Source organism: Carettochelys insculpta, chromosome 4 (genome assembly GCF_033958435.1).
Source record: "Carettochelys insculpta isolate YL-2023 chromosome 4, ASM3395843v1, whole genome shotgun sequence".
In the NCBI taxonomy this organism is placed as follows: domain Eukaryota; kingdom Metazoa; phylum Chordata; order Testudines; family Carettochelyidae; genus Carettochelys; species Carettochelys insculpta.
In genome coordinates, this window is record NC_134140.1 from 83,978,720 (window position 1) to 83,995,646 (window position 16,927).

Here is a 16,927-nt window from a genome sequence, read left to right on the forward strand (position 1 = left end):
TTCTGTTTCATGGCATTTTTTCTGTTTTAAATGGAATGAAAACAATTTTTAAAAAATCTCTGGCAAAAATTAAATTTTTCCTCATGTTAATTAAAACATTTAATTTGAATAAAGCAAAGGTTTCACTGTGATTTTTACATTTTTAAATAGGTATATTTTCATAATATAAAATAAAGTACATTTCAAAATTAAAAGTCATTTGCATAAGTACTTTGTGTCAGGCTATTTTTTTAAATAAAATGTTGTCAAAATTGCCGGTATTCTGCCAGCTGTTTTGATTTTTTGATAAATTGGCTTTTTCTAACAGGAAAATTTCCAAACTAGCTCTAAAAATGAGTCAGAGTAAAACAACAGATCTGAGGTAACTATTTCATTTTTTAGGAAACTGTTAGAGAAAGTCCTGACACTTATCACATAACCCTTGAGAAACTGATAGATGTTTGACAAAGCTGTAAATTTAAGGGAAAAAAAAGACATGCTCTTTACTTAAGTGAGGTTAGCTTTTTTTTTAATTAAATTTCAGATAAAATGGACATTGCAGGAAGTCTCCCTTGTTTTCTCCTATGATTAACTGTGTGTGTCGGGGATGGAGGGGATGTTTTTTTCCAGCCCCACTCTCTTTCCACCGATGTGCTTGAACAGATCCATTGCCAGGACCTTACAATCCCTAGATGCCTTCAACCAACTCCCCACCTTTCCATCCGGCAAATCCATTGTGGGGATCTTACCAACCCCTCTCCCGCCTTGTACGAGACCATGATGATGAGGGTTGACTGCCTACAGTACTGCTCATAGGAGTCCCTAAATACTCCCAACTCACTCAATTACTGAGTACCTCTCCTTAAATCCTTTCTCCCAAGCCATTTATCCATTTCCATATGCCTTGTTTTATGGAGTACCTGCACTGAACATCCCCTATGTGCTTAAACAATAAGTTACAACATATTGGCTGCCACCATCATGTTCTGCATGAACGTAGCCCACCTGAACCTTCTGTGAGGGAGGCAAAAAAAACCTGAAATGCATCTGGCCAATATGGTGGAAAGTGAAAAATTCCTTCCCAGGCCCCCTCAGTGTGGAGACTAGTATAAAGCTCCCAGCAGACGTAGCCGCTAATTTGGTATATTTATCACCTGAATGAAGAGCGGGGCTGGGTGCTGCTGAGCCTGCCATGTATGAAGGGGAGGGTCCAGGCACAGGCAGACTTTTTGAACCCTCTCATTCCTGGCTAGTGAGTCAGCTACCACACTGACCCCTTTCTCAGCAATTTTGTGTCTCCCCTTTTCTCTGTAAGCCATCACAAATTGTTTTCTCCCTTGGTCAGCTAGCCAAATGCTGCCGCCACCCCACAGTACAAGATGCAGGGAGGTGGTTCTTCACTCACAGAGGCCAATTAAGTTGGTGAACTGAATTTCACTCTCTGTGCCTTAAACAGTTGTAATTTCTGTGTTATAATTATTGTGTCTGAGGTTTCATATGTTTCAGTTAGGTGTAGAGCGTGAATTTTATCGCCTGATGTATTTAACATGCTTATAAAAAAATAATGTTTGTATTGTTGAGCTCTCACCAGAGGGCTTTTCTGTCATCCTGTGCAGTGCTCTGGTAGATGGAGAGAACCTTCCACTGTTACTTTCAGATTTCCCGTGAATGTATTTATAATTATTTTGAAGATCTCCTATTTTAAAAGATGTGAAACATGTCTGCTTGGGAAGTTTGATTTGCCTGAGGAAAATCAAACCATCCAATAGTACTGAAATATGTAATGTTGATAGGTGTTTCGAGGCTACTAAGCTAACATTTGGAATCCTGTGAATTATTGCATCAGTACTCTACACAAATGTGACTGAAACAAATTACATTACCACTTTTAATGTTGGAACATTGTTTGAAAAAGTTACTGTGTTTCCAAATATATTGTGCAAATCATCAATGCACAGCAGTGCGTTTAGTGAATAGTTCTGCACTGTAATATAGCATGCTTCTCAAACTAGTTTTCTGAGGCACGTTAAGGAAACTTCAGCTCTGCTTCATTATGACTGATTATTGTAGTTATATTGCAGGATATAACTTTGGGGTTACGTCTACACTGAAACAAAACTTTGAAATGGCCATGCAAATGACCATTTTGAAGATTACTAATGAGGTGCTGAAATGCATTTTCAGAGCTTCATTCGCATGCTGCTGGCCGCAGCTCTTCAAAATTGCTGTATTTCTCTGCCGCACAGCTCGTTCAAACGGGCCCTTTTCGAAAGGACCCCGCCAACTTCGAAATCCCCATATTCCTATCTGCTGATAGGGTTAGGTTTAAGCGAGGGTGTTGAGGAGGGGTCTTTTAAGGACGTCTCTCGCTACGGCCTCTGGAAGAGCTTGTTGGCCATATGACCCTGTCTGCATGCTATCCTCCTCCATTCTTTGAAAAGAATGCCTGGGGCTGTGTAGACACTCCCTTTCAAAAGAATAGAGCAGTCTTTCAAAAGGGTGAATTGAGGGTTCGATTTGATTTTTGTGTGGGTAGCCGCGCTTTTTCGAAGGGCTAAACTTCTGATGTTATCATTCAAATTTTGCCCTTTTGAAAGAGCACTGTCATGTAGACACAGCAAGTGTGTAAAATTAAGCATGCACCTAAGTCTCTACAGTTTTGAGAACTATGGGCATTTTAAAAATGTTCCCAAGTTTTAAAAACTGTTTTTGCAATATAAATATTTAGCTGTAAGTATGGGGCTTTTATAAGGTAATATATAATATAGTTACATTTCTTTTTTTCTTTTTTCTTTTTTGTTTAACTGGAAACTTCCTTATAGACTATGATTTCTTTTAGTCTGTCAACTATTATTATCTGTCGTATGCATATGGTCATTCAGCATCTGGCCATCCATGAATCATCAATCACGTCAGTATTTCAAAGCCTGCTATTGATTTTTATTAATATCTGCCAATGTAGAAAATTATAATATCTCCAAATATTTGAAATGAGTTTAGAGTGATTGTAGTTGATATCTCCAAGGGGGACTTAAGCCACAATCTTCCCATTAAGAAAACATAGTGTTGATGTGAGAATTAAAAGCAGTGACTGTGCCTGCGTACCTTTGTATGTCTGCTATATGCAGTACTATATTCCTGATACATAAATATAGGATTTGCTTTTACACACATACTTAATGATTTTTATTATTTCTTTAAAAATAAGCAAGCCAGTATTATCTGAGCACTCTTTGACTGCAGACATTAATAAATACTCTTTGTCTCTAAAAAATGGCTGGCCAGAGTAGCATTTTGCTACATATAACCAAGCATTCTACGCTGCCATCTGCTGGCAATGATGTGAAAATGACACGAGGACTGATCCCTCACAAAATACTCTTGCTTAAAATATTAAATACACACACACACGTATAATATTCATGGATTTTATTTACACTAGAATTTGTTTCCTTTTTATAAGAAAGCACAAATTGTATTTAGTGTTATGCAACTTGAAACTTACGTATGTCAGTAGGGTTTTAAGAGTAATTGTAAAAAACAAAGGAAAAATGAATATTTTGTTTCTTTTAACTAAAACGTGATCAAGCTCAATATTAAAATTTTCTGTACTTGGAAATCAATCTCAGAAATATATGTTTTACAGAAAAGAAAAGCAACAGTGTATATAAAAGTAACTACAAAATAATATATTTAAGGGACAGTAACCACTTCAATTTCTAGCTTTGTTTAGAGTCATTCCTTTCTTTCCAATGTCATCCCAAACTCTCATGGAAGTTTAAGAACATAGGCCTTGATCCTGCTAGTGGTAAGAGTAGCAGCTTCAGAAATCATTCTCAAATGCATCTGGTTCTTCTATAAGTATTACAGTCTAAAAATGTTTGTATTTCAACTAAAAATATAAATATATCCTCCACTTTAAATATTGCCTCTGTAATATAATTATTTCCAGTTGACTAGTGGAATAAGAATTTCATGGTTTTTGTTTTTTTTCTTGAACCAAAGTGGTGGTGGTATATTTTGGTACCAATGATGGTCTAAGCACTACTGAAACACAAACAAAGGCACTAGCTTTTTCTTGAATGGAAAAATTTTACAGAAAAAAACTGTAGATGCTGGTATGTTGGCAGCATCCAGGCTCAGGTGTCACTAAACTGTATACATGAAATTCTCCAGAAGTATCAGGATGTTTAGTGCTCCATGACATAATGCAGACCTTCAGGTTCCAAGCAAAACAATGCGATATTTACAACTTGTAACTAATAATAGGTGGTGGTAAAAGGAATTGTATTCATATGGTAAATGAATATAACCTTAATGTGCACCATATGTATGGTGCTGGGATGTTGTACTAATATATCACATTTATTTAAAATGTTTGATTACTGAGAAAAATTCAGTTATTCAATTCTAAGGCTGTGCCATGTGGATAAGAAAGTAAAACAGCAGTAGTAACGATGTATGGTCCAAAAATGATACCTTGAGTATCTTTAAAACCAGACTTGAATGCTGTAAAACTAAGTTTGGAAAGTACCTTACTTTAGGTTGAAGTAGAAAACATATTTCCAAGAGTTTCTGGAATTAATTTCAGTGCAGGATATAAGTTCACTGTGGTATGTACAAGAACACTTCGAATTATATAGGAGCCCCACTTAGCTGGACAACTAAAAATTTGTTGAAAAATACCATTTGCTTTTTAAAAGACAAAACAAAACTTTTTTTTTTCCCTAAAGGCCTGAACATTCATTTGCTGTTCTTTTTTATGGTACTTTGCTACAATATTCCTAGTCATTGCAATATGAAAGGTCTCAAAACACATATCTTATAGGATATATAAAATAAGTTGTGTTACAATTACATATCTATTTACAAATAAGATCATATTGCAACAGTAAATTTTCTAATTATTTAATACTGTTAGGCAACATTTTTAAAAGTTTTAATTTTTTTTAAATTGAACAAAATTTTACAAGATTTTGTAATAGAATATGTTGTAATAAGGAGAAAAAGGAAACAGTAGAACCTAATAAATGTAAAATGAAGTAAACCATCCTGTGAAGTCATTCAGCTGAGATTATTTTTGACTAGGAGAGAAACTAAAAAGTATGTTTTGTGATGGAACTGACAGCTGTAACAAAGGATGCTACTAAAACTAATCATACTTCAGCATCTAGTAATAGGGTCAATAATTTTTATTGAAATTTGTTGCCCTATAATGGCCTAGAAATTTTCCTGTTTGGATGGATATTTTATACATTTGGTGTAAGGTGGTAGATACCTCCATAAGGTGTAGTGAAAATGTATATCCAGTTTTATGGTTTAAAAGGGGGGTGTCCAATAGAAATTCAAGGCTTGCTGCACCCTATCTTACTCAGAATAAATGCCCTTCCCCTTCCGCAGAGCCAGGCACCCCCACACCCTTTGCAAACTGCAAGTGCAAGCTGCTGGCGACTCACCAGAGCTACCGCTTGCACTGCAGCTGCTCGGGCCATGCTGGGGCCACAGAAGCTGTGCCAGGGCAAAAGCTGCAGGAAGAGTTGCCACCACATGAGCTTGTTCCACCTCAAGTGATGAGGAAGATGCATGGAGCGGGCAGAGGGTGCTCTACGTGTGTGGCTCTGAGGAGCCACATTTTGCCACACCGTGGTGTCCACTTTGCCACATGTGACAAGTGGCAAGTGTATTGGACACTATGAGTTTAAAAATGTGCTCCTGACTAGGGTTTAAAGCTTCAAAGCTGGTATTACAGTAACAATTTTATTAAGTGAGCACAGAACATACGTTAAAATGCTATGTATAGCGGGGGCACTGAATAGTCACACTGCTGGATGCCTGCAAGGGAATTGTTAGGAGTTCACATTCAGTGGGAAGAGTAAGAGACTCCCCAGGACTTTCAACTGACAAAACTTTGAACAGGGTGTTGAGGGGAAGAGATACTGGAAGACTACACGTTGCATGTAGGGTGGGAATTGTGAGGCATGGGAGTCGGGGCTTTGTGCATCTAATATTTTTTTGTTCCTTATATTGAGCTGTTTTAGAGATACAAGGATCTCAATCATGAAAAAGGTTGCGTCTAAAAACAAAAGAAAGTCATTCAAATTCAGGTTTCTAATTAACCACGCTGAAGGGGGATGAAAAAAAATGTTGCATTCTAATAGCATCTGCTTACCCAGTACTCAGTGTCAGTCAGATGTTCTCACAGGATAACTACGGGATGGAATGAAGTAAGCCTTCTCTGTATCTTCAGCAGTAATAACCTTATAAGTAATCTAGAGCCACGTGATAAAGTAAATGTTCATTTAGTATGCTAGTAGACATGGTTGGAAAAGTTACTAGCATCGTTTGCACTGACATTTCTGCATTTTGTTTCAAATTTTGAATGTGAGTTTACTCAAAGACAGTTCTTTTGGGCAAAATATGGGCTTTAAGTTGCACAGGCAAAGACAAAACTACTCTTTAGAGCTAAGGTTGTGCATTTTGTCAGGTTGTAAAAAGTTTGAACATCTGGCATGTAACAGTGGAAGGAAAAAACTGGACTTCAGAAAAGCTCGTAGGTCTCTAAAGTAGGAAATAACCATAAAGGCAGAGTTCTAACGTAACTGCTAACTAAAGTATAGTGTAAAAATAAATCAGTCTTCAGGCAGAAATGGCAATGATTGTTTCATAACATTACATTTATATTTCATCATTCAGTAAGATTTGTTGTTCATTAATGACCTAGTCTCATTTGTGTAGAAATGACTTTTTTTTTTTATTGGCGGCCACTCTGCAGAATTATTGAACATAGTGTTTTTGTAGATATTTAATGAGTTTGAGGCAAATAAACTCTGAAATATGTTGCAAAACTAACATGGAAGTCTCTGAATCCTTAAGATTGTTTTGTTATATTGCTTATTAACATGGGCTGCAATATGACCTGAGCTCATATTTCCTAGATTTCCTAATTAGAATTTTATCATTATGTAACTTTTTTTAAAAGGTTTTTTTATTTGTGAGTTTTTTTAGCTAGCGTAATCTTAAAAATTGTGAAATTTGTAGGAAGTGTTATTGAAAGTATTAACTTGCATTTATAATTTTGTTTGGCTTTTGCCTCCCCTTGTGGGGAAGCACTGAGTTATTTTCGTAAGCAGTAGGTAAAAAGATAGTTGGACTAACTGATGATTCATTTAATTATAATTTTATATTCAGACATAAAAGTGCATAATTAATTTGTACTTTAAAAAGTGACCTACAGCCTCTGCAGTTGTGGAATTATAACTTGAGAATTACTATTCATCAGTCAGTGATTTATCATAATAAACTGCCTTCTTAGAATAAAGCGTAAAAGGGAGTCATAGTTAATATATATATATATATATATATATATATATTTGAATATATTGCATAATATTATCATTCTGCCTTAACAAGCAGTTGTACAAGAAATTTGCTACTGGATTTAAGATGTCATGATTCTGTTTTGTTTAACACCACCAAAGCTGGAGAAGTAGGAGGAGGAAATCCCAGAAACACTAAACTGTTGTTTGTTAGCTGTAGGGAGTATCTTCTGGGTGTTGTAAAACTGGAAGGAAGTTTTGACTTTATTATAATTCCACTATTCTTTTTTAAATGCACAGTAGTTTCCAAGAATCTACCAATGAAGTATTGCACACATGGCATGTGGTGTTTTTATCTTCTGAAGTTTGAGTTTTATAATTTAAAATCTATTTTTGCTCACTTAAGCAAGAGTGAATATAATTTTCTATGTAAAAACAGCTTTACAGCAATTATTGTAATGCAAGACAGTTCTCTGACATACTTTGGTTACTGTAAAGGTTAATATTTTGCCTATTTTTGGACAAATATTTTTTATATATTAATAAATCTTGGCTACATTTGTTACAACATGAATCTGCCATTAAGATTTCTATGCCTTTCGATTTTAAATAGTGCTCCAACCGTGGTATAGGTTAAGGATATTATTATATAAGATGCTGAGAAAAGCACATCCGTAAGACTGTTGTGTCTTGGTTATTAGTGCCGGGGTTTGGGCTATCTTTAATCTCATTTGACTTGTTCATCTTCCTTAAAGATCTCCATAAAGATGCCTGAGTATTCTTTTCACCCCTTAGTTAGGGTTTGCCTCAGTGGTCGTAAACCTGCTTAAGGGACAAAGACAATTTTTCCTTTGAAGTCTTCAAAGGGGTCTAGAAGCTGGTTCCCCTAAAACAATTAAGAAAAGTTTGAAGAGGTGCCTTTTAAACCAGTGACAAAATACAATTTTCTTTGTATTATTGAAAACCATGACAATCTTCTGAAGCAGTAACAGTTTAAAAGCTTTTGAGCTCTACAACCAGCTTTTAAGTGACCCCATTATTTAGAAAATCATTCTTGGACCCCTCTAAATATTTAACATTTTTATCAAAGGAGCCATCTTGACTTTTCACAGGATTTTTCTTTTTTTCAGTAGTGAAAGAAATAACCTAACTTCAGAGTTCTTTGTAAAATGATTTTTCTGATGTTTGCTTTTTTTTTTTTAAATGACGTAAAATTACTTAATTCTAAACCATTTGGTAAACAATTAAATGAATGAATTTGTGAAACACTGCTTCTAATCTATATAACCATGGATCTATATTCTAGTTTATGTAATATATTTATATAATATTACTGAATTAAAACCAACAAGCATTACAGATATAATTTTTACTGAGGGTTATGATAAATGTGTGTGGTCCATCCATGTTGTGTTGCAGGAGAAGCCTAACTGCTACATACTGTTGAGATAGGTATTATGGAAATGCATAAGATTTAATCTGCAGAGACAACAGTAATACTACTGCAATAAGCATTTAAAGTGACTGTTGGGTTCCTGCTTCCATTGTCTAATAACTATGTTTAGAACAGTTCCTCAAATGTCCTTTTAAGATCAAACAGCTTAAACCCAGTAAACTGCAGTCAAAGCTGTTCATTCCAAACTCAGGGGATTTCAGTTTAAAACCTATTGCTTTCTTAAAATACTTAATAAATAAATTGGTTTAACTTATTTTTAGGTGATCCGTGTGGTTTTGTGTTTAAATGCAAGTTCTGATAGCAGTGTTACATCATAAATATTATTGACTATTTAATGTTGCTAATCTGTGCCTCTCAATTAAAAAAACATCCCTAACTTGGAGCTGTGCAAAACTGCCTCACAGTTCATGGTTTGGAGAAAATACAATAGAACACTGGATCTAAACAGTAGTATTTGATTCTGTGTAATGAGATTGTTAAAGTATATTACAGTAAAACCATTAAAGTTTATAGAACTTTTTCAGTCAGCTTCTGCAAATTTCTGGATTGTCTCAATTCTTTCGTTCAATGTTTAGGTGAGGAAAGTTCAAGAAGGCTCTCTTTCTGTAAAGGCTGTAAATGAGTTTGTGAAATCAGTCACGTGAGAAATACCTAAGTCTATCCTTTTTCTGGTCTGCCTTGTTTCCTGAATTTGAGTGTGTTTTGCCAAAAGCTATATGAAACAAATGCAGTAGAATTTCATAGCTATTTATTTCGAGATAAGGAAAAGCTTGCTGAGCTGCTGCTAAGTGTGTATGTCTGCGCTCGTGTATAAATAATGTTGTTTTCCTGGTTTCTTACAAAAAATACTGTTGGCATTGCAAAATTGGTATGGTACATTAATATAAATTATGTATTGTAGCAGTAATTGAAGAATCAATCATACTTTGAAAGATCATAATCACATTTGATAGGGGATCATAGATTATGACCTTTAAAAAAAAAACTTTTGAACATGATGACTACATGGACATTTGGGTAAATGTTGTAAATGGCAGAGTTAAAACACAGACTGGGTGAAAGTGAAGTATTTTTAACTTTATGTAACTTTATTTTCATGTGTCAAGTCCTGCATCCAAGCTGCATAGAGAGAACTCACTCTGTCATTGAAAATGCTCTTTGTTTTCAGGGTGCATTGTAAAACTTGGAGTGTTTTGTTAGAAATTATGCAGACAGATTGTGCTAATTAATGTGTTTTATAAACATGTCAACCTCAAAACTTTCTTGAATAATTTATTAAAAAATTAGCTGCTTTATCGTTAGCTTCACTGGACTCATTTGATACTATTATTTCTTTTATCTCTTTGCACATTGATAACTATTTAAAAAAAAAAGAAAACATTTGTTTTTACCATATTCTTCTATATCCCTTCCATTTTACAGAAAGGTTGTAATTTAATTTAAAATAAAAGTATTTCCTGCTAAAGCTAATTTGTAACTCTCTTTTACTAACCAAAGTACGACATCCTCATCAAAAACTTATTACTTAAAATGTTAATGATTATAGCTATTCATAAAAGGATTCTAATTAAAATAGAGTGTCATTGCAAAAATATTACTGTGCTTCTCATAGGCTACTGGGATTCAGGGAGAGTGAGCCAGTGAAAATCCATGAAAATAGGTATGGAGTGTTTACAGAGAAATTTATGATAGCACATACACAACTTTCTGTGTCTGATGTTTGAGATTAAATTTAGCACAGGATCCTCCTTTACATTCAGTTGTGCTCTTAGCTATCTAGAGTTGTGTATGACTTCAGTTGTAAATGGGTAGGATGAATTTCTGAAAGGCAATGCTATTTATGTACTGTTTGCTCAGTGATACGGAAAAAGTCATTCTCAAGTATTGCACAAAAAGTGTAATCTATGCCATGAGCGTCTTTTCTTGAATGTGCAAATTCCAAGGAGAAGGAAAATAAATGTCAGTTACCGTAAATATTGCTTTTTAGAGATGAATCCTTACTGAGGGATTCCTTTTTGTTGTTTCCTTGAAGGTGATTTTGCCACTCCCCGAGCTGTCTTGACAGGACATGACTATGAGATTGTTTGTGCTACAGTTTGTGCTGAACTTGGACTGGTAATAAGTGGTGCTAAAGGTAAAGCTTTCTGTTTTATTATTTTAAAACTGTATTCTGGTTTGAATTTATTATTGTCCTCATTTAATGGTGAGTGCAGCCTAAGATGATGGAGGTAATTTTGATTACGCATGATTCAGATAAAACAGTCCTTGTTTTAGTCGGCACAGGTTTTCCTTTTAAGTCAATTTGAAAAACAACTTTTGAGCATGCATGTGAATGGGCTTCAATTTTAAAGTGTTATCTATAGGAGTACAGCACAGACAGATTTCCCCAAGCTGGTCTTCCAGTTATCTTGTTTTTGTTTGTTTACTCAGACTAACTGCCCTTAGTTGTTAGGCTATAGAGCGTAAACTATCCTATATGAATTCCTGGTCTCTCTGCTGAGGCTGTCAAGAATGCAGTGTAATTATGTGCTTTGTTCTGTTATGGATAACTCCCCAGTGGGAACAGCAAAGACTTTTTTTTTTTTGTTTGTTTAAGATATATTTGCATTCCCTACTAAAATTTGCGGTGGTTGTGTTTAGCTACTCTGAGCTCATCTACAAGGTCCCTACTCTAAATCTTGCTTAACGACCCAATTCTGCTAGGCTGCTTACAGTGAGTTATGTTCACATGTACATAAATTGCCCATTGTTGTCCCCTTTCCCTAACCTTTGTCTATTTATCTGTCCTCTTTGGGAACTCCTTGGAACAGAGACCTTTCTATTATAGAGTTCCTGTTATAGGCTGCATTTTCAGAGTTTGACACTCAAAGTTGCACACACTTTGTATGTCCTAGGATATGTAAGTGAATACCTGATGTTCACATACTAATAAACTTTTTGTCTGTTTATTACCAGTGAAAAATGTAGTTAGTTGTTGATGGGTACACAGCTAACTTGTGAATGTACATAAGAAATTTTGTGCATCTAGGGTAGATACCACAGTTGTAAGCATACAGATATGTGCATCTTATTATGCAAATCTAGCCTTTAGATACAGTACAGACTTACTTGTAGAGCCCTGCAAAACCATGGTCTCTGCAGAGGTGGATGCAGATGGCATCAGCTCATTTATGCACTTTGTATCCATGCAGGGATCTACTTACTTGGCTGCATTCAGTAGAAAAATTTGGCCACTATCAAGGTTTTCGGGAAGTTTCTAAAGATGCTAAGGCTGTGCAACTGCACCACTGTAAGCTCTTCAGTGTAACCACTCTAAGGCAACAAGAAAAAACTCTCCTGTTGACTTAATTAATTCACCCACAATGTCTGGTAGAAGCTGTATCAGTGTGAAAAGCTCCCCCACAAACAAGACACAACCACACTGGCATTAGGTTATGGAGACGAGTGGTTGTGTAGACTTCACCTTAAAGAAAGTGACTGCCTTAGTTATTCTCTTGCAAAGGTAGCCTTTTAGGAAATGTGTTATTCATTTTGGCAGTTGATATGGATTTGATATGACAATAACCAGTGCTTTTTATTCTATTTCTTCAGAAGGACCATGTCTCATACATTCTATGAATGGAGACTTACTGAGGACATTAGAAGGTCCTGAAAAGTGCTTGAGCCCAAAACTTATCCAGGCTTCAAGAGAGGGCCACTGTGTCATATACTATGACAATGGATGTTTCTGTGTATTCAGTGTGAATGGGAAACTTCAGGCCACTATGGAAACAGATGACAAAATAAGGGTGAGTGTGTTGACATATATATATTCTATCTGTTGCATATGCCAATATTTAAAATAAATTTAGGAGAATTCTGTAATTTTGGAATTGTTCGGAGGTTTTTTCCATGAAAACAGTGTATAAAATCCATTCAATTTCACTAATGAAGGCTAAATTTAGAAGGGCTCCAATTGTAGTGGAGGGATTGGATGTTGTTCACAGAATCCTGTTCAACTTTACAGTGGCTCAGCTGTGGTAGAGCTAATTTGTACTGTTTTATCATGCAACCCACTCTACCCTGTTGTCTGTTTAGATGAGGGTGGGGTAAAATACAGATCTGACCCCCAGGAAGGTTCCCTGCCCTGCGCGTCACTCAGAAAAGCAGCTTCAGGGCTCTGTTTTGAATAGCTGCAAGCCCGGGAGGAATGGGGAAGAGGCTTTATGCTGTGCCTCCAGCATCTAGCACAATCCCGTTCTCAGACACACATGGCCCCTGCCATAGCCAGGCAGGCAGGAAGCCTACCTAAGAAATCAACTGGGCTGCTGGCCAGGAGTCTCCCAACTAAGTTTTGCGGCCACAGCCTGCCTCTGGCACCTCAGACCCTTCCTCTCCTAGCCCCCACTCCACATAACCCAAACCCTTCATCCCTCCTCCTACACCTATACCCCCACCCAGACCCTGCCCCCCAATTCCTTGTGCCCTACGTCACAACCCAAACCCCTTCATCTCCTCCGGCACCCCAGTCCCCTACCCCAGGTCATAACTGTCTCTCCTTCATGCATACTCCCTCCCACATCCCACACCTCCTCCTGTAAGTCAATCCCTTCTGCATCCAATCTCCATCCCAGACCCCACACCTACTACATTAATATCATGGAAGAGTGCAACTCTTGACCACTTCCCAAATTCTTGGAGTGGCCCCCATTAAAAATTATTGCCCAGCCCTGATATAGATTATAAACTCTTCAGAGATGGGGAGCCTTGCCTTCTTTTTTTTTTTGTAGAATTTGTTGTTAGAAGCACTTTAAGAAGTGAAATTGATCAAAATAAAACTGACCATTGTAGTTTTATTTTTCCAAACTGAATGCAGTGGAAAAAGGAAACAACCTAAGTGGTGAGGAGTAGATTGCTCAGATCTGTAGATAAAATAATAACAACTCTGAAACAGTGTTAACACAGATGCCAACTCTGGGGAGGTTCATGGCTGGAACACCCATGGGGAAAATTAGTGGGTACGAAGCATTGACGAACAGCTAAGCTCTCTCTCCGGCTTCCCACTGTGCCTCTCACTGGCTGGTGGCCTTGCTGACCAACTCCTCCCCCACTCTTCTAGCACTTCTGGATTGCTACGCGCAGCTGATTTGCAGCATTCAGGAAAGTGGGGGAAGAGTGGAAATGTAGACTGCTCTGAGAAGATGGGGAGGGCCGAGGCAGGAATGGTTTTGGCAGGGGTGGGGGCAGAGTATTGGTAATGGGGGGCGGGCAGAAATAAGGCAGGGTGAGAGTGGAACAGTGGTGAGAAGAGGTAGGGAAGGGGCAGGGTTTAGGGCATAGGGGGTGTCCAGCAACCTTCCTCCCCTTGATCCCTGGCTAGAGAGGAGATTAGCACCTATGGTTAATGCATGCTATTATTTTTATCTGCTCACTTTCTCTTTTCGTTTCATGGTCTAATCACAGGACTTCTGCATTATTTATTATATAATTCCTAGGTTGTCTTATCTTCACGGTACAGTCATACAAGAATTCTTTACCTGTGCTCAGGCCCTCTGGGTCCCTGTGATTGACAAGGGCCTGGGGCTTCCAGCTGCCAGTAATGTTACTAAGGCAGCAGTGGTGGCTTGAGCCCCAGGCTCTTTAAATCACTGCCTGAGTGCTGGGAGGTGCTAAAGGTCTCTCTGGGAAGGCAGGTCTAGAGCTCTGCACCTCCTGCCTGAGGATCTGCCCCTTCTGGGAGCACAGAACCAGGACCCCCACCTTGCCCAGGGGCTCGGCAATTCTGTCACTCCTCCTTCTTTTTTCATCCAGCCATGAGCAGTCTTAAATTTGCACTTCATGTCCTCACCTGACTCCCGCAGATATATAATTTTGTTAAGACTTATGTTGCAAAAGAGAGCAAAATTGAAGAAATTCTTCCAAGCAGGTGAAAAATAGTGAATTATACTTTAAAAGAATGTTACTGGCCTTAATTCTTTCCAGGAGAGGAGCTATCATTTTATGATTTCACATACAGATACTACAAAATGTTTTAATGTTAACACAGTTACACACCCTCTTAAGTGCTTCAGTTGTGCCTTCCTCCTCCTTTTAAAAGTTGATGTCAGACTCTTGTTTCTGTTAATCCACTATCCTCATTTTTTTTTAAATGTTGGATATATACGTTGTTTGGTTTGTTTTCCATTGCCAGTGTTGTTCTGCAGTGGATTAGTAGTAATAAAATGCTGAATTACACACATTTCTTATTTAATAAATGCAGATTTGTTTGAGAGAGGGGATACATTGTGGGAATTTATGTGTTCCTGTCCTAGGCCTTTTTTCCAAATTGATATAGAATCTTGCTTCATTTTTATTCTTTTTTCAGTTCTCTCAAATTTCACCTTTTGCTCTCTTTGCACACATGCTTGTGAGTTTCCCAGCCTATGCTCAATTCCAATCCTTCATTTATAGCAAGTACACATCAGAGTGTTTTTCTTTTGCTTTTCTTTTTTACAATAATAATGTTGATAATATGTCACTTTCAGTTGTGATTATATTGTCAACTAGGCTAGGTAAATCTGTAAAATATCTAGAAATCCCTTGCTGAGTAAAACAATTTCTGTAGTGTTTCAGTCAGTACCCACGGCTTGGAGAATGTTGCTTGAGGCAGTGAATGTTCTGCTCTCTGTAGACCAGTATTGCACACTGTTTTTTTCCCAACAGTCCCACTAGGATTTTAGGTTTAAATAATCCACAACCTTCTTCCCAGGGCTTCTGCACTTTATCATAGTAGAAGGCAAGTGGCAACTGTGTGATTAAAATAGGAACATTTAAAATGAGTAGGACCTGCCCACAGGCTGTGCAGACTGACAGTGTCACTGTTAGTTGCCAGGGGAAGATGGAGGAATAGAGGGTCAGAAATGCAGTTGCTTATGTAAAGTACAATTCCGATTTGTTTTCACATGTCATTTATGAGTATAATACTGAAAGATTTAATGGTTGAAAAATAATAGTTTACAGTTGTGACATTCAGAACATCATTCTACAACAACCAGGGCTGGGGCAAGTCTAGTTATAATCAGCACTTTCCACCTGTTTTCCTTTTAAATACTGTGTAACCGAGTTTAGGCTAGCAGCATATCCCTGCACGTGTACTGTGTACGGTTTAGCTGTCTTAACCACTAATTTAAATTTAAGTAAGCAGCCAGTTCAGAAATATAGTTATTTTATCCTAAACAAAGGCTGTACACTTTTTCACCAGGGGAACTAATTTACAGTAAACTCTGTTTTATTCAGTATTCAATCAACTGGAACTCTCAAATAACTGTCGCAACTCTCAGACCCTGAGCCATGACATTGCTTCTCCTTCTTACTCAGCCGGAGAGCAGAACTGAGCACATGAGCAATGCTCTGCCACCGAACAAAGATGTGCATGGCAGCTTCTTGCACATCACCCCGCCCTTCATGGGCCAGCCCGCTCAGTGCCGGTCCTGCGTCCCTTTGGACTGCATGTGTGTGCAGCCTCTGGCTCCTCCACTCTCCTGCCTCGTGTCCACCGCCCAGAGTGGCTCCTTATATGGCCATGTGTGAGCCTTCCATCGCCATCTTCAAGCGGTTCCTTGCCGTCCCCACTGACAGCGTAGGGGCAGTGATTGAGTGGGACCCAGCACTGGGGTGTGCAGGGAACTGAACTTTATTAGGGGGCACTTACTCCCGCCTGTGTCCCCCCTCAGCTGCTCTCTGTTATCTGGAATATTTAAACATCTGGCAACCTTCTGGGCCTGGGGTTGCCAGCTGTGAAGGGGTTGCTGTATTCTCCTTTCCTTAGTCTATTTTGAAATATGGAAGTACCCCACAACCTCTTGCTGCTGTAAACCAGTGCTATTATGGTGACATTTCTGCTTTTTAAGCACTCTCTTTTAGGAATCGGAGGCTATGTCTACACTACGAGATAAAATTGATTTTAAGTCAGTTAGCCCAATTTTTCAAGTGCCTGTCTTCACTGTAAATTCCATTACCTTGAGTTATGGAGCACTAAAATCAACATAATATCAGTATTATAATATTGTAGTAACCTGACAGATGTAGTGTTCAGTTCAAATTTAAAAGTCGGAATGAAGGGTAGTGGGGAAGCACCATGTCTTTAAATCAAATTCATTAGCCTTCAGACACGTCCTGTATGTGCCCCAAGAAGACTGGAGGAGAATGGTGTGGGAGA

General features: G+C 37.7%; 1 protein-coding gene across 8 annotated transcripts in view; it reads left to right on the forward strand.

The window, feature by feature from the left end:
• The window catches only part of LRBA (LPS responsive beige-like anchor protein), a 657,226-nt gene that overhangs the window by 629,928 nt on the left and 10,371 nt on the right, over nucleotides 1-16,927 (forward strand). For all 8 annotated transcript variants that reach the window (XM_074993191.1, XM_074993193.1, XM_074993194.1 and 5 more), the window contains exons 54-55: nucleotides 10,784-10,885; nucleotides 12,343-12,539. In XM_074993191.1, coding sequence (XP_074849292.1) covers nucleotides 10,784-10,885; nucleotides 12,343-12,539 — 299 coding nt within the window. The remainder of the gene's footprint in view (nucleotides 1-10,783; nucleotides 10,886-12,342; nucleotides 12,540-16,927) is intronic.